The sequence below is a fragment of the Pimephales promelas genome, chromosome 19, assembly GCF_988280905.1.
Source record: "Pimephales promelas chromosome 19, fPimPro1.hap1.1, whole genome shotgun sequence".
NCBI lineage: Eukaryota > Metazoa > Chordata > Actinopteri > Cypriniformes > Leuciscidae > Pimephales > Pimephales promelas.
Genome location: NC_142787.1, coordinates 13,278,748 through 13,304,697, shown reverse-complemented (window position 1 = coordinate 13,304,697; position 25,950 = coordinate 13,278,748). Strand labels below are relative to the sequence as shown.

Sequence of the window (25,950 nt, the reverse complement as noted above, 5' to 3'; positions counted from 1 at the left end):
GATAAGTATGCGCAACATGCACTTCGAGGGTGTGGCCTCTGCTATATATTCTCATTGGCACTGCGGGTGGATTCCCGTCATGAAACACCACCAACACACTCTATTTAATATTACATATCTCAAAGATATTTGCTATGATTGCCATAATTTTCATTTAATTAAAGTTAACTGGCCTGAAATTACTGTGTTTACTATTGTAATGGTTTGAGAAAGGAAGTGTTACCTACAACAGCAGCCTAAAACAATGACTAAACAGCTATTTAGCTAATGGACAATGAGTCTGCTAGGTGACATCAGCCAAAAAGTTAAAGGGTTAGTTCACCCAAAAATGAAAATTAAGTCATTAATTACTCACCCCCATGCTGTACAAACCCCGTAAGACCTTCGTTCGTCTTTGAAACACAAATGAAGATATTTTTGATTAAATTTGAGAGCTGGATAACTACCACATTGGCTCCTAAGGGATTGAAACTTGACGGCCCAGAAAGTCAATGAAGAAAATGTTTAAATATTCCATGTGACTACAGTGGCTCAACTATAAGTTTATCAAGCGACGCAAATTCTTTTTGTGCGAAAAAACAAACAAAAATAACGACTTTATTCGACTATTCCTTTTCTTCCTTGTTGGCCTGAAACGAGACTTTAATAGATTTCCACGACGCATGCGCTACAATTAGCCTTTCGCCGAGCCCCGCCCCCCTTAGTTACTGCTGCTACCTCCGTCAAACAAATGGTCAAACACGGGCAGGGCGACAGATTGCCATGACGGCAAAGGGTATTCCCGTGCGTGTCGGTGACCTTTTTTGGAGCAATACCTCCGCGATATCAAGCAAGATCGAAGCAAAACGGTATGCGGTGGAGGGATTTATTCCAAATATAAAATTAAGAAATGAATGAGACACGACTACTATTGATGCTAATGCTTACCAGTCTCAAGAAAAATCAGAAAAACCCCATGACCATGCTAAGTTACCTCAAATGCAACCAGCACAGCCTTGAAGATTTTATAAACTGGTTCAGTGGCTAATTGTTTGGAGTTCGAAATATATAACTTGCGCTGCATATTTATTCATTTTGCCTCCGATACAGGAGTACACGTTCGCTTTAACAAGCAGGTTGTTCATTACCACAGCAACCGATTGCGTGTCATGCTCATGCTGAATGCGATTTTCGAGTTTAAAAAGTAACTAACGTTATGCATAAGAGACGGAAAGAGGCAGAGAACCATACGTTATTTAAGGTTATTTCTATTCGTTACGATATTGATATATGAACTGATGTTGTCATGTAAGCTTCATGCTTTCCCCGTTGCGAACGTCCTCTAAATTGTAGTCTACGGTGCTGCACTGCTAACTTAGCTGACTGCTGCTCATTTTATGTTATATTCTCCTCATATTCTCTCATATTCTCCAGAGAATATCATGGTATGTTAACAACAACCCTTTAGAAAATGTACAGTAAGTCCTTTGTGGATCCTCTTGATCTGCTTTCTCCGTGCTTCTTTGACTAATCCCAGTCGCACGCACGCTGCACGCGAGACGAGTTAACCATGTTCGACACATTTAACTGGAATTGGGGCGTCCACACTGTTTAATACATCTTAGGCACCGCTCGCGTTGTGTTTTGGGCTTTGGAAAGGGAAAAAACACAACTTCTCCAGACAATCTCTCGGGGTATCATGTGTCCGATTTACTAACGCCGTGGGCGCACCGCTTACTGTTTGACGGAACAGCTCACACAGTAACGGTTGCTATGATGTGTGATTGGACAATGGCCATTTTGTGGGAGGGGCCGGCGAAAGGTCAATTGCGATCTCCTTCAACTACTTCAGTTCAGTTCTCGCGCATGCGTCGTGGAAATCGTATTGAAGTCTCGTTTCAGGCCAACAAGGAAGAAAAGGAATAGTCAAATAAAGTCGTTATTTTTGTTTGTTTTTTCGCACAAAAAGTATTCTCGTCACTTGATAAACTTATAGTTGAGCCACTGTAGTCACATGGAATATTTAACCATTTTCTTCATTGACTTTCTGGGCCTTTTCTGGGCTGTTTCGATCCCTTAGGGAGCCTATGTAGAAGTGATCCACCTCTAAAATATATAATATCTTCATTTGTGTTCCGAAGACGAACGAAGGTCTTACGGGGTTGGTACAGCATGGGGGTGAGTAATTAATGACTTAATTTTCATTTTTGGGTGAACTAACCCTTTAAGTCAGGTGTGTGCAAGTTAGTGAAAAATCATTTTCTTTAGACTGAGGAATCCTTCACAATAACATGTGCTGAAGTTCAAGTATATTATATAATTTATTCCTGTGATCAAAGCTGTATTTTCAGCATCATTACTCCAGTCTTCAGTGTCACATGATCCTAAAGAAATCACTCTAATCTGCTACATATTTTTACAAGATTCTTTGCTGAAAAGAATGGGACTTAACTGAAATACTACTATAGTATTCCTACTATGGTAGTCAATGGGGAATGAGATCTGTTTGATTAAAACATTCTTCCAAATATCTTCCTTTGTGTTCAGCAGAGCAAATAAACACATAGAGGTTTGGAACAACATGAGGGCGAGTAAATACTGACAGAATTTTCATTTTTGGGTGAACCAACCCTTTAACGGAAGTAACTCCCATATATAGTAACTCCCTGAACACAAAAGAAGATCCAGCTAAGGGAGCGTTAAGGGAGGATGAGATGGGTGGATACTAGGGATGTGACGGTGAGGATATTTTCCCACCGGTCGACATGGGACTTTTAAATCTCTAATTTAAAGGGAAATGTAAAATGTGTGCGTTTGCACAGGCCTTCATAATGGTGCAGAACAGCACTGTTTTGTTGTTGTGCTCCGAATTGGAGCTGATTTGAAAGCGAAACTAACGTGCATGGCCGTACGTCAGCCAGAGTGGAGCGAGCAGAACAGAGCGAGAATTTTTCCATAGGAGTAAACTGAAAATGCTCGCTCTGTTCTGCCAGCCCCGTACCCATTGGCACGTGGGGCTGTGCACATTTTAGTTTTGTTTTCAAATTAGCGCCTTGGATTGCTTGCATGGCGAGTTAATTAGCCTATTATTCTTAATGAAAAACACAACAACAAACCAACAAATTCGATTTTACATTTCGCTTTGGCACCAAATATTCCGCAATGCTCTTGTCGGTCAGCTCCTCACTCTCCTGATGAATGAAACCTGCTGCTAATCTGTGCGGCGACTCTTGTTTGGCTCACGATACATTAAGGAGACATGTTTAGTTTAATAAATGATAAGATATAAATAAAAATAAAAATCGACTGTGCGGGCTTCTTCCGAACACTGGTAACACCAACAATCGTAGCAAGCCTAGTGGATACAAGACGGTATTATCTGAGTTTGAGTCTGTTTCTCTGCACTTTTACAGATTTAAACTCATAACACCATGATGATGAAGGATCTCCCAGGAACATGTGGTGACATGCACATGCAACTCTGCACATTTACTCACTCTGTTCGCTGTCACCGCAAAGTACTGCAGGTTCTGTAGGAATCCGATGTCTGGAGGGATGCTGGTCAGGTTGTTGTGGCTGAGGTCCAGGTATCGCAGCTTCCTGCAGAAGAACAGCTGAGCGGGAATCTTCTCGATCTTGTTCCGGTTCAGGTAGAGTCGCTCCAGGTTGGTGAGGGTGCCGATCTGGATGGGGATGTAGGCGATCTGGTTGTACCAGAGTTTGAGGCACACCAGTCTGTGGAGGTGCTGGAAGCTGATGATCTCCTCGATGGTCTTCAAATTGTTGTCCTTCAGATCAATTTCCTACAGACAGAAGTTAAGATGTGCACATCAGAGTAAGTGAGCCCAAGGGGAAATTCCTGTGGTAAGCAGCCAAACTTTAGGAAATGTACAACATTTATATAATGCAGCAGGTTTAAAGAATATTGTTTTGTTTTTTACTCATCTGACTTGAGTATCAAGTTTTACTTGCATACATTAGTTCCGTAGTATCTAATTACATGCACAGGTTTTGTGAGACTACATTAAAGGGTTAGTTCACTCAAAAATGAAAATTCTGTCAGTAATTCCTCACCCTCGTGACTTTCGTTCATCTTCAGAACACAAATATAATACAAACGCTAAAAAAAATAACCACTTTATTCAACTATTCATTTCCTTCTCTGTGGGCCTTGAGATTTCAAGTAGTGAAACTATGCAAAGCTTCTAGGTTGTATGTCACACGCATCACACACGACCAGCGTTGGCCAATAGTGAGCCTACGTGTGACGTACAACACAGAAGCGCTGCGCTTTTACACTACATGAAATCTCACGGCCCACAGAGAAGTAAATGATTAGTTGAAATAAAGTTGTTATTTCTTGCACACAAAAAAGTATTCTCGTCACTTGATAAAGTTAAGATTGAGCCACTGTAGTCACTTGGACTACTTGGACTTCTGGGCCGGCAAGTTTCAATCCCTTAGAAGCCTATGGAGGAGTGATTCAGCTCTTAGATTTATTCAAAAATATCTTAATTTGTGTTCAGAAGACGAACAAGAGTCTTATGGGGTTGGAACAACATGAGGGTGAGTCATTACTGACAGAACTTTCATTTTTGGGTGAACTAACCCTTAAAGGTGCCATCTGTAATAATTGAGGTAAAAATATCCAAAAAATGAGCTACACGCAACAAAAGAATGAGAAGAAATAAGTGCAATGATGTAATTAAAAAACTGACAAAAGGATTAGTGCTGCCGAGATATAAACCTAAATTAGCATGCTAAATTACTAGCCCCGGCCCGGCAGGTGTCGTAATACCAGTTCCGGCCATGGGAGGCGGTATGCGGCCGGGCAACGTTACCACCAGTCAAACTGATGTACACGAGTGAGTCGCGCTTGCGCAGGCTTGTGTGTACTTGAACCTGATGTCAGTCGTGTGGAAATACAGCCCACTACTACATTTCAGTTCAGGGAAGAGTTCAAAAAATGATTGGTCGATATCACGCATGAGGAATACATTTTGGTAAGTTGTAGCATACTGTATCTTTCAACAGTGTTCGGGTTCTTTTTCCATTAGCTAGTAGAGACGATCGGTTCACGTGCGCTAGGGATCTCTGGTGTAACATGTACAAGCGCCAAAACGGTATTTATTGTTTGAATTGCATAATAAAATTGACAGAATCTGAGAGCTTAACTAACCTGCTTGCTAAGTGTTAATTGCATGTGTCTCACGGTGAATTCGTGAGAGTTGGCAGCTTTGAATGGCGCTAGGTTGATCAACATCAGCGAATGCTGTCTGTCAAATTAATTCAAACTAACAATAAAAGTGTAATATGAACAAAAGGAATACCGTAAACTTAAAATAATAGCCCGCAAGCTTTTATTTTCCCATATCGTCGAAATGCAACAGCTTGTTTTTGAGACAGGCGTCTATGAGACGGTCTTCATCATTTAGTGTTGAGATGTTGTTCATTGCGTCTCTGATCTCTAAAAATCTCCAAATGCTCCACGTGAAACTGCGGTCTTCCGACCTTTTACTATCGTGACAAATGATTTGAATAATATGCGGAGAAAGAGAGCAAAACAGAGCTCGCTTGTGTTGTTTGAAGCGTGAGTGCGTGCGGCCGCGGCACAACACATTTTCTGGAGGTATACTGCCCCCATCTGTTATGGAATATGGAATATTTTTTGATTTTTAGTTCCAGATGGCACCTTTAAAGGAGGACTAAGATTACCTGTAGATTGTGCAGGCTGAATATGGAGTGCGGGATCCTCTCCAGATCACAGCGCACCAGCTCCATCTCCGTCAGGTTCACCATCTTCTTCAGACTGTTCAGAACCATCAGTTTGGTCCCTTCGTTATTGATGGAGAGCTTCTGCAAGTGAACGCCAACGTCCGTCACCACCTGCAAGGGGGAAAGACGCACTTGAATCATCATTTTGTCCAAAGTGAAATTGCAAAATGCAATTCCATGTGAGTATATTCAGTTATATATATTCAAAAACAAAACCAGACCTAAAGATTTCCCTACCGGTCTTATATACACTTTATATATTAGATTACATAGATTTATTTATTTTTTACATTTTGTTCAGAATATTTACAAACCGTACCTACAATAATAGCATAACGCATTAGTTGCTAACTGAATATTAAAAACAATCTCAATCTCTGAGTGAAAGTCATATGTGGAACTATGTATATATATATATATATATATATATATACACACAATTTGTATACCTATTAATTTATATAAACGATAAAATCTATTATATATACTAATATCATTTTATTAATTTTAATTATAGAATTGAACCATTTTACTTATATAAATATTTTGATATATAGTATAGAGACACACAATTTATTTTGTATTATACACTGATTATATAAACAAAATATGATCATTTATCAAAATGTTTAACAAAAAGATGAAATGACATTTTTATATAAAATAATATCTGTATAAACTTTAACTTGTATATATATTTTTTTTTTACATATTATATTTTTATATTATATTTAAATATATATTTTTAAATATATATATATATATATATTTGTACTATTAAAATGATATATAATGTGAACTGTAAAATATTTATATAAGAGTTATTTTTATTTTTTGGTAAAGATTTTGATTAAAAAATGTCTATTTTTGTCTTTATAATAATGAGCACTGATAAATGATGCACAACAAGTCCAAGATCATGTATTAAGAAAGTAAACAGGCTCAATTTTATTTTTCCATCAGCGTGACATGACCTGACATCATCAGATACTACACATACTATTCTGTCGTTTCGGTCACATGCTTCCACACAGTAAGCATGACATTTATGAATATGTTCATGAATTTCTGTAATGAACATCATCTAACCTGAGGCAGTTTAGTGAGGTTGCTCTTCAGCCGCAGGACCTTGAGCCTCTTAAGCTCCCGTAGGCCATCGATGACGATGAATCGGTTGTTATCGGCGCTGAGGTTTCCAGTGAGATGGAGCTCGCTGAGGTTCTTGAGGCTGTAGATCCACAGCGGGATCTCCTTAATGTCTGTGAACTTTATGTGTAGTGATTTGAGGTTCTCACGGAGGAAGGCCAGAGCGGGAGCCTCGATTTTGGCCGGTGTGTGGTAAAGCCACATCTCTCTCAGGTTACACAGCTGTGCGATAATGGGCGGGATCGTAACATCAGGGATCAGCTCTAATTTCAGCACCTGGAAGGATGAAAAAGATAATTGTGAATTTTAATACATTCTCCCATACCAACATAATATGCAAAGCCAACTTTATATAAACTCTAAAAGCTGATTGGCAAAGAGTGTCCGATTGGGGCGGGACCTTCTTTTTTAACCAATAAAATAGAGGACATTAATCCAGAAACCTTATTATTTTGAAAATCAAGTCCCGTCCTACATTTTTTTATCATTCCAGAAACAGCTTCACTCGGATAAACGTCACAACAGGAAGAAAAGACTGTCGCTTCATGTCAACGAACTTACACATATTTAAATGATTATTACTAAATATAAATATTAAAGCTACACTGTGTAACTCTTTTAGTTTATTCTTAGCTAAAAACACTTGGTTCTTTCAAAAATACATGTGTTCATTAATGTATGATTACTTCGTTCAAGTAATAAAGTATTCTCGTGAGAGTATAATATGCCATGGAAAATACATACGGGTAAGGGGTTCTAATGTTGCCCCTCCATCTTGAAAGTACATTAGCCAAAGAAGGACATACCCGTTAATTCAAGCTTCGCCTTTCGCAATTACGTTTAAGTTAACACTCATGGACGAGGTCGAACTGAAAGCCATGTTAATCTTGGACTACATTGGCCACCGTAGGAGTTAAAACGAAATCGGAATTGAGAGGAACAGAAACTAATATTCACTGGATGGTCATATACCTTTTCACCACTAGATGGGGGTAAAAATCACACAGTGTAGCTTTAAACAAGTTCAGAAATATTATAGTAATATTTTACTGTGAAATAAAAAAGTAGATTAAAAATGTTTTATAGTAAACCAGTTTAATAACAATACTAATAATAATGAGCTATAATTTTGAAAAATTTCTTTGATTTTCATTCATGTCATTCATTAACAAATGTTAAACCATCAAGCATTTATGTCCTGTTTACACGAAGGGAAGACGCAGATATTTCCCTGTGGTTTGGCCTCATTTACACGAAAACCCCGTTTTTATCACATAAAAAATAAAACGATTACTTGTGTAAATGTGGCCTTATATTAGTCCTTAAAGCTTCTCTTTTCACTGTTTGTAAACACTCCTCATTACAAGTATGGGAAGATGGTAGCATGATGCATGTTGCCTTTTCAAATGCATGTTTTTAGCGTCCCAATCTCAGACGGAGGTCATGTGAAGCAACGTTTACTGTGAACCGAGACGCTCCGAGACACTGAAAACCAGTCAAAGAGTAAAACACCGCACATATTTTCACAATTAAATTGCAAATTTGATCATTGATTTTCTTTTGATGAATGGTGCAGTCCGCTAGCCTGGTTAAAACCAGACCATTTTCCATTGTAACTGAGTTATAGACAAATCATTTCCAGAGGGGCGTCACCAACGGACGTCACGGATAGACCTAAAACCAATCAGAGCGATGAAGGAAATCACATATGCAGAGCAGCGGAGAAACATCTTCGAGTGTTGTTCTTTGCTCGGTTTTTAACAAAAAGGAAATGTTGATGGCACGATGGCATCCATCTTTGTAATGTAGGCAACAAAATCTGCTTCAAAATCCCAGCGCTGTCGTCATCGTGTAAAGCCCGCCCCAACGTTTCTGATTGGTGCCTCGATTTCGACGGATTGGAAATGGGCTTGAATGAGCTCTTTGCCTGACTAACTTTCAGAGCAAATCTAAATTTGCTGAAAATTGTCTGGGTTTTCCCAGGCTAGTAGCCCACCCTTCTTGTGTGGACATTTAATAGGAAACTACTTTCAGCAAGTCTCCTTCATGACTTGAACCTTTGAATATGCAACTGGTAGGTAATTTATATACACACACACACATATATTCAAGCCGGCAAACCTACACACCTCCAGTTCTACAAGGTCAAACACTGTGTCTGGGATCCCGCTCAGCATGAAGAGGTGCAGCTCTAGTTTCTCCTGCGAGTTCTTTGTTATCCTCTGTCGGAGTTTCTCCAGAGTCCATTCGTTATTCAGGTTCAGCTGTCGCAGTTTGTTTTCGCTGACCTCCGACAGGAACACGGCGAACCGCTTCGAGTACAGCGGGTCGTACTGGTCGATCATGTGCAGCATGAAGGCGAAGTCGTTCTTCACGTCCGGGATGTCGCTGTAGCTGCTCTCCTCGCGAATGGACTCGAAAGAATAACGTTTTAGCGAGCGGCTGATTATCCAGGACAGCGTGTACATGCAGATGAGGCCGTAAACCACCACCAGACTGATGTAGAAACAGGCTAGGATCTTAAAAAGCGTGGCCAGAGGATGAGCGCAGTGGTACGTGCGATACCCCGTCAGACGCTCGATGTCCACGGTACAGGTCACGCTGAACGTGATGAAGTGAACGTAGTACATGGTGTAGCTGAAGATAATGATGAACTGGATGACTTTGATGATTATCTGCCGTATGTAAAGGCGGTGAACGATGTCGCCCTCCTCCACGTGGATACGAAACTTCTTCACCTGCAAGAAGAGAAGGATGAGATGATATACTCGGAATATTTGGGCTCTGTTTCAAAACCTAGTGAACAACCATGCTGTCTGCTACCTACACAGACAGCTTCATAGAAGGGTCTATGGTCATTTCTCAGGGTCATATATAAAAAATATACAGCAATAAACGTTTTAGCATTACACTAAAAATGAGTATAATTTTAGAATAAATGTATAAATATTCATTAAACATTTTTTATTAGATATATATTTATTTAATATTTAGCAATACATTTTAGAATTGGATAAAAAGTATATTTTGTTAATTAGTATATGAAATAAGTATAATTAATATCATTTAATTGATACATTTATTTATCAATATATAAATATTCATTTTCATTACAGGGTGAAATATATTTTATTAATTAGTATTGAAGTAAATACACTAATAAATTATAAATATTTATTAAATTCTAATATATATACATATTTATTTAATATTATCAGTACTTTTCAGCATGGGACAAAATAAGTATTTTTTTTCATCAGTAAATGAAGCAAATATACATTTTAAAATTAGAAATATATTTATTAAATATATATAAATAAATAATCAATCTTTCTTTTCAGCATTGGTTGAAGTATATTTTGAATACATTATTATACGAACAGACTCAGAGTATAAAAATCTAAATCCTAAATATATTTTAAGTATATTTGTCGCAATGCAATTCTAGGATTGCCCTCTCCACTAATGCTGCCTTCGAATTTAGTTAAAGGAAAGTATTTTTCTGGAGTGCTACTGACTACAGAGGCAGTTCACTGGGTTTTGGAACACAGCTTTGATAACCAGACATCCCGCTTGGGACTCGAGCCCTTCAATAAAGCACATACACACCTTCTCAAACAGTGCCTTGGCCTGCTCCCCTTCCTTCTTATCCAAGACCCCTGTCTCCGAACGGTCCACGATGCCCTGCTCGATCCGGGACTTGGTCCTTTGCAGCATCGGGACGCTCGCTTCCACATCCTGGTCACTCAAGCTGGAGGCTTTCTTATCCATGGAGCCGTTCATCTTCCCAGCCGGCTTCGGGTCACTCTCCTCCACCACCGTCTCAGACAGCGCGCGCGTCGTCCACGGTGAGTCGAAGCATTTCAACAGAATGGACACGAAATGCTCCAGCTTCGAACTGGTCCGTGGAAACTTAAACCAGAAGTTACTACATGCTAGAAAAATCAGGGTGTGCAGCAGCACCAGATACGGGAAGTACTTTGCGAACCAGTGGAGCTTGTTCTCGTAACATACAGCGTCCACATAGTTGTACTGGTGCCTGTCGAGGTCGTACTGGATGCCTTTCGGCTCCGGGTTGAGCGGCAGGCTAACATTGAGCTGTTCGCAGGTCTGGTTGACGACCCATTTGCATGGCAGGCAAATCATCTTGTCCTGCGTGACCTGCAGCGTGCCACCGAACACCGCGATCATCAGCATGACGATGGAGATGTAGTCTGTGAACACGTCCCACCATGGTTTCAGAATTCGATACGCCGGCTGTGTGTCAGCAAAGTATCGCAGCTCAGTGATGGGAATCATGACAGTTTACCTGAGAAACAGAGAGAACCAGAATGAAAATGACAAACCGGTAATGGTAGGCAAATCATAATATACTAATCAAATGCCCATGTCATTTCTACCTAAAAGAAAAAAATATATACGGTATATATTTTGAATAAGGTCATATCATTCTCAACCTTTTTTAAAAGGTAATTTCTACAATTAAAAATAAAAACACTATGTAAAAGGTCATTCCTAAAATAAAATAAACAATATTTTGCATAGGCAGGGTCATTTCTAAGTATTTCATCTCATGCTCAACTTTTTGGAAATAGGCAATATCTATCTAAAAATAAAAGAAACAAATAAAATATTTAGCATTAAGTCATTTAAGCCTTTCATATTCTAAAAAAATAATAATTTGTACCTTAAATTCAAACAAATAAATAAAGTTAAAAAAATAATAATGCTTAAGTTCATTTTTACCTATAAATCAAATGAATAATAATAAAAAAAAACAATGAATTTTTTTTTGCACTGTGAGATTATTTTAATAATATTATGTATTATGACTATTATGCACTTTTAACTTCCTTAAAGAAACATTTTTCATATTTACTATGTTTAATGGTCAGAGTGCATAGTCTTTTGCATCGGTTATAAATATTTCTACCTTTTAAACTTTATGTAGCCGCTGACTCTGACGTCTCTGTAGTGGTTAAACAGGAGATATAATTCGTCTTGTATAAACCTAACCGGCAATCTTTGGTCTCGTGAATCTATAATTCGTTCCCTGGCCAATAGTTTTCATATCTTTGAGCGCTGAATTTGTATATTTGACTGACTGAATTGTTTCTTTATGTTATTAAAGCTTTACTTATCTTTTTGTACTTTTACTTATACTTTTATAATTGCTATTATTGATAAAACTGAAATAAAAAAAGAGATAGTTTTGTCATTTTTTATTTTATTACAAGATCTGTAATGTTTATTGCAACATTTATACCAATGCAATATGCAAAACATTACATATTGCCTGGAATATGTTTAATATTTAAATGAAAAGAGACAGGGTTGTGTTTTATATTTAGTTTTGTTATAAATATAGCTAACGTTACATGCAGTGAATATAATCAATAGGGGTTGCCTGAACCACATTTGTGTGCTTATAATGTTTAAAATGTATTGAAATGAAATCATAAAGAAGCATAGAGGTGTTTTATAACATATTTCGTTTTATTGTTGCCTAAAATATACATACAGAGATGAACGAAGTAGTAGATCGCTCAAGAACGCGATGTTCCATTAGCAGAATTACTGGACTCTTGTCCTCGGGATCATTCTCCTGAGTCGGACTTTGCGTGGCTACTCGGTGTTGAGAAACGCCTAATGCCGGCGATGTTTCTAGTGACAAACATGCCGAGAAGCAAGAACAAGATCTGCTGTCTGTCATCCATTGTTGTTTACTATGTCGCTTTCTTCGCGCGAAAATGACGTCGATCGCTTCTTTCCAGCAAACACCACGCCTATCAAGTAAGGGTACTGTTGGCGGTGGAAACGCAAGCCCGATCATGGTGTACCCGACCCGACCCGTACTGTACTGTACCGTACCGTACCCCTCAGTGGAAACGAGCCATTACTAGTTCAGACTTTTCCGGTGAAAATTATTATGTTGGTCATACTTCCAAAAATAATAATCATGTGATTCTGAATGCCAGTATCGACACCGGCGTGGTGACTGACAGCCTCACAGTCTCCCCAAACATTGTGTTCATCAGCGCTGTGACGTATCGAGGCCGGGTGTCGAAGTACAACTTACGTAAGGTTGATAATTCCGCGAATGACTGCAATTGCAGATTTCGAACAGAGACGGCAACAAAGTGGGAAATCCCATACTGCAGCTTTAAGTAAATCCACTTTGAAAGCTAATTACTCCTCAACAGCAATGCCATAGAGATATACAGAGCGAAGTTCAAAGACTAAAACAAAAAGGAAGTTCAAAGACTCAAAAAATTCTAATCATGGCTGCCCGCTTGTTTCTCTTATAGACAGTAAAAGCAAGGGGATAATCCACCAGCCGAAAACTGAAGTCAAGAGACAGGTTGCTCACATCAGATCTACGTCGTCAAGCTCTGTTTGAGCCTGCGTAGTGTGCTTGGCAATCAGGAAGTGAGTGTGTCTAATTGACTTCACTTTTCTCAGTTGAAGTCTATGGGGTTGCTGTGTCCATTTCTTTTTCTGTCTATGAGTAAAAGGGTTTCTCTGGCGCATAAGGTCTATACAAAGACAGTAAAAGAAATTATACAGTTTCAGACGATCAGCACCGCCCTCAGGGCGTTCCTATTGTGTCATCGCTACGCAGCATCGAGTGAACCTATGAAAGAGAACTCCTGCAATCTTCCTAAACTGTGTGAGAAAACATGTTATTTAATCACTTTTAACCTTGTTCTGTCTGCCGCCCCTTTCACTTCACACAGTGTTTCACTTTCCAAGCCTGTAATTTATTCCTGTGTCTTTTTCTTACAGTATCTGTGAGTCAGAGCTCATGTCCTGGATGCAGGAACTGGCTGAAATGAGTCAGCAAACATCTTGTGCTGTGCGTGCTTGTGGGAGTACAATTACACAGAAGACAAACTCTATTAAAACACACACAAGCACACAAAGTCACAGTTGTAGCTAATTTTGGAATTCATTTCAGGTGCATACGACGCATGCATGTATGCCCAGAGGTTTTAGTATGGGGACTGACACAACATCAGCTCAGAATGATTAACAACAGCTGTTGTCTGCTATATAGTCCAAACAAAAAGTGAGTCCCAAATCACAGTAGGCTATGCTGAAAACAGGATGCCAAAATCACCCTGATGAAATATTATTTCTGGAGGATTTTTTAAAGTTTGCACGATCTATTCATGCTTTGAGCGTTTCTCAAAGGTTTGATTCCCTGGGAATGTAATATGAACTGATTAAAAGACAATGTGAAATTTGAATGCAATGTTATGCAATCTCTTTGGATAAAAGCATCTGTCAAATACATAAATATAAATTCCTTTTCAGTTAATATTGCCCAGTACCCACAATTCTAAATTGTGTGTATATTATACGGCATTTATGTAATTATAAATACAGTAAAAACAGTAATACTGCAATGTGATTTATTTATTTTCAGCATCATTCTTCAGAAGTCACATGATCCTTAAAGGGTTAGTTCGCCCATTTAAGACACGAAGTTGTATGCAATCCTTACCAGCACTATAGTGCATACACACTGACCCACTCTGTTGTGACCCCCCTGGTCAGAGTTCTGACCGCTGGAAGTTTTTCAATGAAGTACTCCCGGCTATTTTCCGGGGCCACAAAACTGTGCGTTTTTACGTGAAAAAATGATTTGCGTTTCAAAGCTTGATTAATTTACCACACAAAAAACACGCCGGTCAAAATTCATACCTCAGTTTTAATGCGGCACTATTTTCTATCCATTTCTATCAATCCGCGCTGCCGCAACGTCAACAGTGCGCACGTTACGATCAGCTGTTGATAGCGCGCGACTCGCTGACAACATGTCTGACTGCGAAACTTATGATGATGAAACGAATTTTAGCACAATGTCAGACGGATCAGATGATGAAAGTAATTTTAGCACAACGACAAAGGGATACCTGAAGTGATAAATGAACCGGAGTATACCGAACTAGCCTATCGATTGACGAGGAGGCCCGCTGTCTGCATTATCCAATGACATTTTCCCTGCAATGCTAAACCTGGAGACGTTCTTCTACGTACCTAAACTCAATTGGAAAAAGCGACCCAAACCAGCTGGACTGACGGTCAGATGTCGACTGAGTAAAAGTGTGTGATCGCTCACGTTGCTTTGTAGTTTTTTATTTAAGAATTTAACGTTGTTTTGACCAGTTGGCTATATAATAGGCCTAGTCTATCTGACTGCTTTATTATTATTATTATTATACTGAGTGGACAGTAATACAATTATTAATAAATTAATAATTTTATTACTGTCTTGACACCAAATGTCCCTTCAGCTTGTTTACCGTACAGTTTAGACATGGGATCATAAAGTTAGCTTACCCGTGGTACTGGTAGCAAACAGCAAAACTCTTTAAAATATATTTTTTTCCTTTTCTTCCTTGGTTGGGGATGTAATCGTCTTCGCTGAAGTGAGCACACACACGACAATCCTTTATTCGGGATATTTTAGCTCCCATGGCAACCAGCCAAAGCTGTCTCATAGGAAACATGAAAACGATGGAATCTGAACTTTGATCCCGGAACATCCTTGTGGTCACAGCCTGGGAATTTACAAGTTCGCACTAGGGTTGCAACGGTATGAGATTTTCACGGTATGATAATCGTCTCAGAACATATCACGGTTTCACGGTTTCACGGTATACGATATTAAAACTATCATTATTATAATCAGCATCAGCTACAATGGCCCTTAAATGAATAAAAATAGATATTGTTTTTGGTTGAACATGGTTTATTGTAACAAAGGTTTTTTCAATAGAGTCTTTATGAAATGTATATTTATTTCCTCAGAAATTCTGGGTTGTCTGAAATAACTGATCTGGATTCTGTGATTGAATACAAAATGTATTTTTGAGAATGCAATCAGATAAAATGTAACAACTTTAGTTTGTCTACACAAGAGAAGTTTAATAAATTAAAACATGGACAAAAAAACTATACACAATAGTAGTATATTTTAATCATAGGCTAAACCAAACTTTTTTTTTCCAGGTTGTAGGGGAGAGCGGGGCACAACCTAACGCTTTTTGCTTTTGGCTCAATTAATTAAAAAATAATTAGGTTAGATTAATACTTTTTTTTACACAAGCAACGTGCACATCTCTGCTACAAATGAACACTTAAAGTTTTTTTCTAGGACCTACCATTTTCGTACAGTTGGACTGAAAGTGATAGAAGTGCAAATGTTACAACTTACCCCATATGCGGGGTTAATTGTAACAGAGAGAGGGGTTAGTTGTAACACTTGTGTGTAACACACATAATTCAGTACTTTTTATTTGTATAGTTTGATATTGTTTGTGCATCTGTATAGACAGATATCCATACATATCCCTCATCCAATCATCCTTCTATTATGGATCAATATCATGGATAGAGACATAGAAAAGGGCTGCATTTTGCAATAAATAATAATAAATAAAATTATAAATATTGTAATTGCAATTAAAGATTGCAATTAGATTTGTGTGGCAGCTGCATGATGTACAATTATTATTATTATTAATAATAACAGTAATGATAATACAAATTAGCTTAAAATAAAAATTTATTGCATTAATAACAGGCCATATTTTTAATAAATAAACAAGTTATCATTCATATTACACTAAATTTTAAACATTTTAAATCCCAACATTGTTTGTGAACGTCTAACAAAGTTAAATGTATACTCAAACCTGAAAAGTTGTGTGGCTCCGTTTTCATTTGATTATCATTGTACACTTGGAGGCTAAAGGCCAATTTATACTTCTGCGTAGGGTGCGCGCAGTAGGTACGGCGTAGCATACGCACAGACGCGTCCCATACCGCGTACCCTTCGCCGTCGCCTGACGCGCACCTCCTCAAAAATGTAACTACACGTCGCGACGACGCGGACCGCAAGATCGGTGATTGGTCGGCTTGGTAGCATCGCATTTCCTCCTACGCATTTCCGCACGTACCTTCTCACGCATTTCCACCACTGTCTATGATTTCCACAAGTTTCATCTCCTCCGAAGTCTTCTCTCATTTCTGCCTTTCAGTTTTAGTAATTTCACTAAAGTGAACTGTTTTTCCACCTTAATAAGCTCCAATTCCAACATGATCAGCTCTCTTTCACTCGTAGTAACCTAGCCGCGAGGAATCTAAACACAGTGGAACATTAAAACTCTCCGCCGCCAACTAGCGTTTCGGAGCAGTACTGCAGAGCAACCAAGATCTGAACGCAGAAGTATAAATGCTCACAACGGCGTCGCCTACGTGCGTAGCCAACGCCGTACACTACGGCGTACCCTCGACGCAGAAGTATAAATTGGCCTTAAGGCCAATTTATACTTCTGCGTAGGGTGCGCGCAGTAGGTACGGCGTAGCATACGCACAGACGCGTCCCATACCGCGTACCCTTCGCCGTCGCCTGACGCGCACCTCCTCAAAAATGTAACTACACGTCGCGACGACGCGGACCGCAAGATCGGTGATTGGTCGGCTTGGTAGCATCGCATTTCCTCCTACGCATTTCCGCACGTACCTTCTCACGCATTTCCACCACTGTCTATGATTTCCACAAGTTTCATCTCCTCCGAAGTCTTCTCTCATTTCTGCCTTTCAGTTTTAGTAATTTCACTAAAGTGAACTGTTTTTCCACCTTAATAAGCTCCAATTCCAACATGATCAGCTCTCTTTCACTCGTAGTAACCTAGCCGCGAGGAATCTAAACACAGTGGAACATTAAAACTCTCCGCCGCCAACTAGCGTTTCGGAGCAGTACTGCAGAGCAACCAAGACCTGAACGCAGAAGTATAAATGCTCACAACGGCGTCGCCTACGTGCGTAGCCAACGCCGTACACTACGGCGTACCCTCGACGCAGAAGTATAAATTGGCCTTAAGTTGTACCACTCTGTTAGAATTAACCCCGCTGTGTATTACATATTTTAAACCTAGCTAACAGTCGCTAGGAATTGCTGACATGTTTCAAAACGGTGCTATGTTTGAGCCAACAAGACGGTGATTAAGGCAATATAAAGTTAGATTTGGAAACGTATACACCCAACTCAGAAACCGAAAAAAAACCTATGATGAAAAAAATTACTTTCATGGTGTCAAAACACTCTTTGTCCAGTATCTTCACGAAATATAATCAAAACTTTCCGCAAATTCGCGGGAGACCGTCTTCTGGCAGCAAGAGAAAAATAGCGGAAAGACAGCCTGCTTGATCCTGACGAACTGTGTAAACGGTCCGTGTTACATTTAACCCCGCGTTAACACCTACTGAACACCTATGAGTTTCAGTCAGTGTATTTGATGATTATTCTTTAAAAAAAAATTATAAAGTGCACATTAAGTGTTCTCTGTCTAGATATGTTCATGTGTTTACGTCTTCGTAGTGGCTGAGACAGCTTTAAAAACCATGAGCGTCATGCGTACTTGAGTGTGTACTAGATCTACTAGACGAAACGGCGCTGCTCATTCAGAGACACGCTGAAGGGGCTTGCACACCAGTCTTTTTGCGTTGTATATTCACAGACACGCACATCGCGATTTGATTTAGGCTACTGCATTATTTATCCATCTATCTTTTTAAATCGCACATTTTACGTGGCATCTGTTTTGTAATGCAAAAAGACGCATGTGTGCGTCATTTTGACAGACCGGGATTCCCTCAGCATGACAGAAATAATATGGCCTTAAGTTATAAAAGTTATGAATAACCTTTATCTTAACGGAGGGATGGTGTTCCTAAATATGGGAGAACATGTTCGACGTGTTTACTCCTTTTGCAGCCACTCTTCGTCCACATATCTTGCAAACTGGATATCCATCTTCAAGGACAACATCACGATCGTTTTTCGGATATAAGTTACAAAATATTCCCATACTGCAGATTTTATTTTATTTTTTTGGCGGAAGATAGAGATTCGCAGCCTCTGTCTCGGACATTTTCAGCGCTGTATGGATATGGAGTAAGCAGTCAAGCTGAAAGAAGTTGCATGCGGCAGTGCAGGTGAATTCTGTTTTTTTTTTTTTTTTTTTTTTTTTTACCGCGGATAAGCAAATGTGCACGATATGATAATCGTACACGTCAATATCGCGATAAACCGTCATACCGGTATACCGTTACAACCCTAGTTCGCACCATTGTTAATTTAATACTTTTTACCTAGTAGTCAATCGATTGTCAAACTATGGAACAGCTGATCGTAACGTGCGCACTGTTGGCGTTGCGGCGGCGCGGATTGATAGAAATGGATAGAAAATAGTGCCGCATTAAAACTGAGGTATGAATTTTGACCGGCGTGTTTTTTGTGTGGTAAATTAATCAAGCTTTGAAACGCAAATCATTTTTTCACGTAAAAACGCAGTTTTGTGGCCCCGGAAAATAGCCGGGAGTACTTCATTGAAAAACTTCCAGCGGTCAGAACTCTGACCAGGGGGGTCACAACAGAGTGGGTCAGTGTGTATGCACTATAGTGCTGGTAAGGATTGCATACAACTTCGTGTCTTAAATGGGCGAACTAACCCTTTAAGAAATCATTATAATATGCCGATTTGCTGCTCAACAAACATTTCTGATTATCATCAATGTTGATAACAGATGTGCGGTTTCATATATATTTTTAAAACTGTTTCTGTATTATTAATTGTTTCAGGATTCTTTGAATAGAAAGTTCAAAACAATATTTCTTTGGAACAGAAAATTTTGTAACATTAAATGTCTTTTTTTATAAATGTATTATGAAAGTTCGTTTCCACCACGGAATAAAACAATTAAAAAAATAATTGCACATTTTTATCTCTCAATTCTGACTTTTTTTACTCCAGAATTGTGAGTTTTAATCTCACTATTCTGACTTTACAACTTGCAATTTTATATTTATTTTATTTATGTATTTGACAGGGACAGTGTACATTAATTAGTATTACTTGAAATGTAGAATTAACCAAAAGGCTATTCTTTTTCATCCATTGTCCCTGGACAGATGTTAATATTGTCTACCTTAAAAAGAAACAGCAGTTAAAACTTTACAAGGAAAATACAAAATATAAAAACAATATAAATCACTAAATCCTTAGGTAAATACAGTGTACAAAATTCATTATATTATCAACATTTTGGCAAAATATAGATGTTGAAAACAGTTACTCAACAAGGAAACAGATGGCAGCACGATCAGATGGATATCACGCAATTCTGAGAAAAAAGTAAGAATTGTGAGACAAAGAGTCACAATTACTTTTTTCTGTAGTGGAAACAAGCTTCCATCATTTATTTTATCCTTGCTGAATAAATGCATTTTTTTATTATAAAATCTTAGTGAACTTTTGTACAGTAGTGTATGAACCCAAAAAGCATATATAATAACAATTATTTAAAAATATTAAGAGACTTGTAAATGTAGCTAAACGGTATGACACACTGTGGGTAGTATTTTGCTAAAGAAACACTAAAGAAATACACAATTTTAGTGTATAAGCATGTGAATTAGGAGACAGCCACATGACTATGATTACGAAACTGCGGATGATTGAAAGCTAAAAAAAAAGAATGATTCTTTAAAGGACGAATGGACACTTTACCCATAGTATACTCCAGAATACCAAAGCACCACATAGCATATGACTCAAGTGCTACACTTCATGTAATACGAAAGCCTTGTGTGAGTAAAAGATCAAAAAAAAGGGGGGAGGAGAGAGGAAGAGGAGGGACGGGAGAAAAAGAAAGAGTTTATTAGCTTGGGGAAAAGGCTAATGGGAGTGAGACAGCAAAGAGAACACAAGTGAAGAGATGGACAAAGAAAAAGCGTTTTAATAAGGCATCCAGACAGATAACTCGTAATTTCCCTCCCAAAATCAATTATTTTGACGACCACAGACACCAAACAAGCGTCAGTGTAGGCCGTATGCGTGTGCACTATCAAGAGTCTGGAATCAGTGACTCAGTATAAATTGGGAATCTATACTTAGGCTGGGAATTTTCCATTTGGCATTCAGGAGCTCGAGTGTAAATGCAGAAAAGGCCCCAGCAATTGTTTACTGAGAGACCTTGTAAAAATTCCACGTTGGGCTGAAACGCCTCCAAGTTCCTAGAGCACCTCCATTTCTAAACATCCTCAATGGGAATATACAGCATGGTCAAAGATGAGATGCCTTAAAACATTATGTTATGTTGCTAATTAAGCTACTAATCTTACAAAAAATAAAAATGAAAACTTCATATAAAATAAAAGCCAATTCAAAATAAATATATATATATATATATATATATATATATATATATATATATATATATATGCTCTATTTATTTTATTTCAGTTGTAGTTTCCGTCATTTAGTTCTTTTCTAACTCATCAAGGCATCATTCATTTAAGTTAACAAAAACTATTTTAGCAGTTTTACTTTTATTTAAAAATAACAGTAAGCAACCACTATGCTACAATTGTGCTAAAACTAAAACTATGTGTGTGTTTAGTTCTATTTATTTTATTTCAGTTGTAGTTTCAGTCATTTAGTTCTATAACTCATCAAGGCATCATTCATTTAAGTTAACAAAAACTATTTTAGCAGTTCATCTCAATTCAAAAAGCTTTATTGTCTATCCCCACAGGGGGTAGAAAATTGTCTTTAGACAAGGGCTCAACAAACAGAACAATACAAAAGACAACCACACAATTTAAGATACACCGCCCTCCCCTATTTCCTATTTAAAATATCAATGGCAGTTGGAATAAAACTTTTACTTTTATGTAACAATAACAGTAAGCAACCACTAGCAATATGCTACAATCGTGCTAAAACTAAAAACCCTACAGCAATTCCTTCTCGGCAACTACTCAAGCACCCTATTTACATTAACACATCCTTATCTCCCAAACACACACTGTCTGAATATTCACACACAGTTCACGCAAAGATAAAAAAACACACACTTACACTCTAACCAACCATTCACACATCATTCACATGCTCCAGATACATAATCCACAAACACCACAGTCGCTTGTTACAGTCCTGTAGAAGAAGAATGCACTGAAGAAGTATATAACACTTCTGGGACAAAATCCTTCATTGGTATTACAAACACTTGAAAAACAGAAATAAATCACATGCAGGACAATAACTTAAAGGAATAAATAGTTCACCCAGAATGACAATTCTGTCCATAATTACCATCTAAAATGACCCCATCTCTTTCCTGTATAATGAAAGTTTCAATTTACTTAGGTTGTCAAGCTCATAAAAAGGCAGAAGTGTAAAAGTTGACTATATTTGTTTTGTGTACTATATTTAGTAAGTAATTTGCCGCTAGTTTTCCTATCCATCAGTTATATATGAGTTCAGCGCAATTCAAATGATGTAAATAATGAGGGAATTCAATTTTTTGGGTGAAATATTCCTTTAAAAAACAAACTGCACAACTAACTGTGTCTCATGGGTCTCAGCTGAAAGTCTATTAACAATTAACAAACACAAACCTTTGTACACACACACGCACATGCACACAACCTCTTTCTTCTTAACAAACTTTACTAAACTTCAAGTATTTCAAAAGCGTCTTTTAAACAGACAATTTCCTCATATCCTTCAGAAAGTAGACTGTGTGTGTGTGTGTGTGTCAGCTTCTTTCCTTTAGGAGTGATTGGAGACGTGTTGTTTTTAACACAAGGCCAAGTGAGTGTGTTTGTCGCCGTCCGGCTCACACTGTCTGATCCAGTCTAGACCAGCACTGAAATGTCTGTTCCATCACAATAATCTTTGACAATGCCATGCAAGTGTACACATACACACACACACACACACACATTCTCCCCATTTATTGTGTGCTTGCTTGGGATAAAAGCCTCTTTCTTTGAATGTAATTACACAAGACATTTTCCTCAGCCTTAAGGCTTCCACACTAAACACCCCATTCCTCATCATAGTAATGAGGCTGATGCTTCATACAGCAAAAACAGCAAAATTTCCCTCATGATGTAAATTAACGTTATAAATATTTTCACAAAGTTGGCAGAATTGACTTCTCTCATAACCTCTAGAAAGCAATGTCATCTAGCTGAAAAAAGCCCAACAGCAGCAGGAAAGCTGAAACAAGCAACTAAGAGCGAAACTGTGTTCTCTGTGTTTGTTCCTTCTTCTCTGAATCTGAACATTATGTCATCATAACAAACGTTAGATTTATGTGCATTACAATCTGTGCTCTCTGAGTTTCCATGATAAATACAGGACAAGATATGGTGGTTGATACAATACGAGAGACCCCTTCATTGGGAGACATCTCGATCAGAGAAATTGTCTTCTAGTGGAACTGCAAAATCGCCATACTTCAAAAACCTTCTAATGGCACATCTTGATCATATGTAAAAGAACTGTGTATTGTTTCACAACAAAATGTTTGCCTCCAGTTTTAAGAGGCAATGTTCATGTCATGAAGTTATCTTTGAAAATCAAACATGGAGATGAAAAATATTAAAGGGTTAGTTCACCCAAAAATGAAAATTAAGTCATTAATTACTCACCCCCATGCTGTACCAACCCCCGTAAGACCTTCGTTCATCTTCGAAACACAAATGAAGATATTTTTTTATTAAATTTGAGAGCCGAATCACTACCACGGCTCCTAATGGAATGACACTTGACGGCCCAGAAAGTCAATGAAGAAAATGTTTAAATATTCCACGTGACTACAGTGGCTCAACTATAAGTTTATCAAGCGACGAGACTACTTTTTGTGCGAAAAAACAAACAAAAATAACGACTTTATTCGACTATTCCTTTTCTTCCTTGTTGGCCTGAGACGAGAGTTCAAGAGATTTCCACGACGTATGCGTGAGAATTGCGATCTACTTCAACTACTTCAGTTCAGTTCGTATGAAGTCGTGGGGGTGAGTAATTAATGACTTAATTTTCATTTTTGGGTGAACTAACCCTTTAAGGCTTGTCTCTGCTTGCATTGCTAAATGCTATATATTCTACACTCTAAAAGTGCTGTGTCGTTTTAACCCAACTTTGGGTCAAATATGGAAAAACCCAGCCATTGGGTTAAAATTACAATAAAAAAAATGTTACCCAATGGCTGGGTTTGTCCATATTTGACCCAAAGTTGGGTTAAAACAACCCAGCAATTTTTAGAGTGTATAATTACCTTGACAAGAAGTTCAAAAGACTAGGTAGTTAAGTTAAAGTCGGCATGAAATGAAAGTTCAGATTGTAATTTTTTCCTGCTTCTGAAATTAGAAAAAAAATGTAGGGCAGGGCTTGATTTCGTCCTTCGGGAATTGACTGGATCGTTGGATGTTGGGCATTGCAAACAAAATCGAGGCAGATTTGAATGCGATTCGGATCATCGGATCTGGCCGCACCCTTTCGCCACTGCACGTGAGCGAAATAGAAGACAGGTCATTTCGACGGGGGAGGGAAGGGTAATGTATTTGATTAAAGATTATAAGGGTACATGAATTTTTAAAAAATAATGAAGTGCACAGATAAATCTTTTATAATAAACACTACAATATTATATAAAAAAAGAAGATGTCAAATTTGATTTCATGCCAAGGCCCTTGCACAATGAGTCCGAAATTTTCGCACATTAAAAAATAAATACGACCTCTTATTTTGTCAATCACGCTTCCACACTGCTTCTGAAACTTTAGTCCGTCATAAAAAAAATCGGATCGGGTTTGATTTTCTATATTTTTTGCATCCGTAGCAAGCATTTTGAATGCCATTTGATTGGCGTTTTGGCAATTCAGAGCCACCAAATCATGAATACGAAAAAAAAAACATTAGAAAATTTCGGAAATTATTGCGATTTTAACTGTAAAAATGCTACAGTGAAAAACTGTTAATTAGTTAAAAGAACCTTTCCTTACTATCTACGATAAATAACTGTGATAGATCTAATAGAAAATTTCATGTAATTGTACAGTAAAATACCTTTAAATTTACAGTTTTTAAAGTGAAAATTAACAACTCATTGTATAATTTTTTACAGTGAAAATTACCATGATGGTGTTTAATGTCTGAGTGAATGACACTGTGCAACTTCTATAAAATCAATATTAAGTTTCTTGTGGAAGAGGTTCATGTGATGAGCTTCCATACATCATGTGACTCTTATCACTGCTGTGATTGTTGGTTTTGTCAGTGTATTTCAATGGTACAAAACGGATATTAAAACTTCAATTGGTCGACAATTTAACATTATGTCAGATAATAAATATAGTTTATTTCTATACATTTTAAGTTAAGTCTGTAAACCTTGTTACCGTAAAGTCTCGCTGCAGTATTTTATTCGGTAAATTTCTGGCAACCACAGCTGCCGGTATTTTCCCGTAAATTGAACACTTTTTTTTTTTTTTTACAGCGTTGGCTCAACTGGAGCAAATTAGTTGATTTAACTTAAAAAGTTCAGTTCTTATATAAGTTGCCTCTACATTTTTTAGTTGCTGGTTAGATTTTTTTATTAGTTCATTAATCACCACCAATAATAATCACATTTGGAACTATCATCAAGAAAAAAAGGCAGATAGAAATAGGGTTGTTTTCTTTCTCCCAATGTTAGTTTGCTGTGTCCAATTTGCATATTTCGATGCTCCCATTAATGGATATTATTATTTTGAAAGGAAACAAAAAAAAACAAAAAAAAAAACAGCCCATCGTAGACCATCAATACTTGGAGCTCTCTACAACTATTCTGACGCTTTCATTTTATTGACATCATATTATTGACAATACCTCATTTCATGACTGTTTCATTTAACCCATCCAAGTTACTTAGTGCGAAGTGAACACACATACATTTTACTGTGGCACCCGAGGAGTGAATCGGGGTTAGGTGACTTTCTCAAGGGCATCCAAGTCGATTCTTGCCGGTATTGAAAATCGAACGGGTTACCAGTCTGACTCTCTAACCATTAGGCCACGACTGCCCCTTGTTTCAATCCTTTCAAAGCCTGTGAGTGAACACATGACACAAACTCTTCTTCCGCACAACATTTTGTCCTGAGTCCGGTGAAATCCAGGTGCGTCTCGCAAACACACACACACA

At 38.0% G+C, this 25,950-nt stretch overlaps 1 protein-coding gene across 1 annotated transcript in view; it reads right to left on the bottom strand.

Moving 5' to 3' along the window:
- lrrc8aa (leucine rich repeat containing 8 VRAC subunit Aa) overlaps positions 1-25,950 on the bottom strand; it is a 34,407-nt gene that overhangs the window by 3,975 nt on the left and 4,482 nt on the right. Inside the window, exons 2-6 of the mRNA XM_089123454.1 lie at positions 10,510-11,209; positions 9,030-9,638; positions 6,844-7,176; positions 5,695-5,865; positions 3,477-3,782 (exon numbers count right to left, since the gene is read on the bottom strand). Of these exons, the coding sequence (XP_088979580.1) occupies positions 3,477-3,782; positions 5,695-5,865; positions 6,844-7,176; positions 9,030-9,638; positions 10,510-11,199 (2,109 nt within the window). The 5' untranslated portion in view covers positions 11,200-11,209. The remainder of the gene's footprint in view (positions 1-3,476; positions 3,783-5,694; positions 5,866-6,843; positions 7,177-9,029; positions 9,639-10,509; positions 11,210-25,950) is intronic.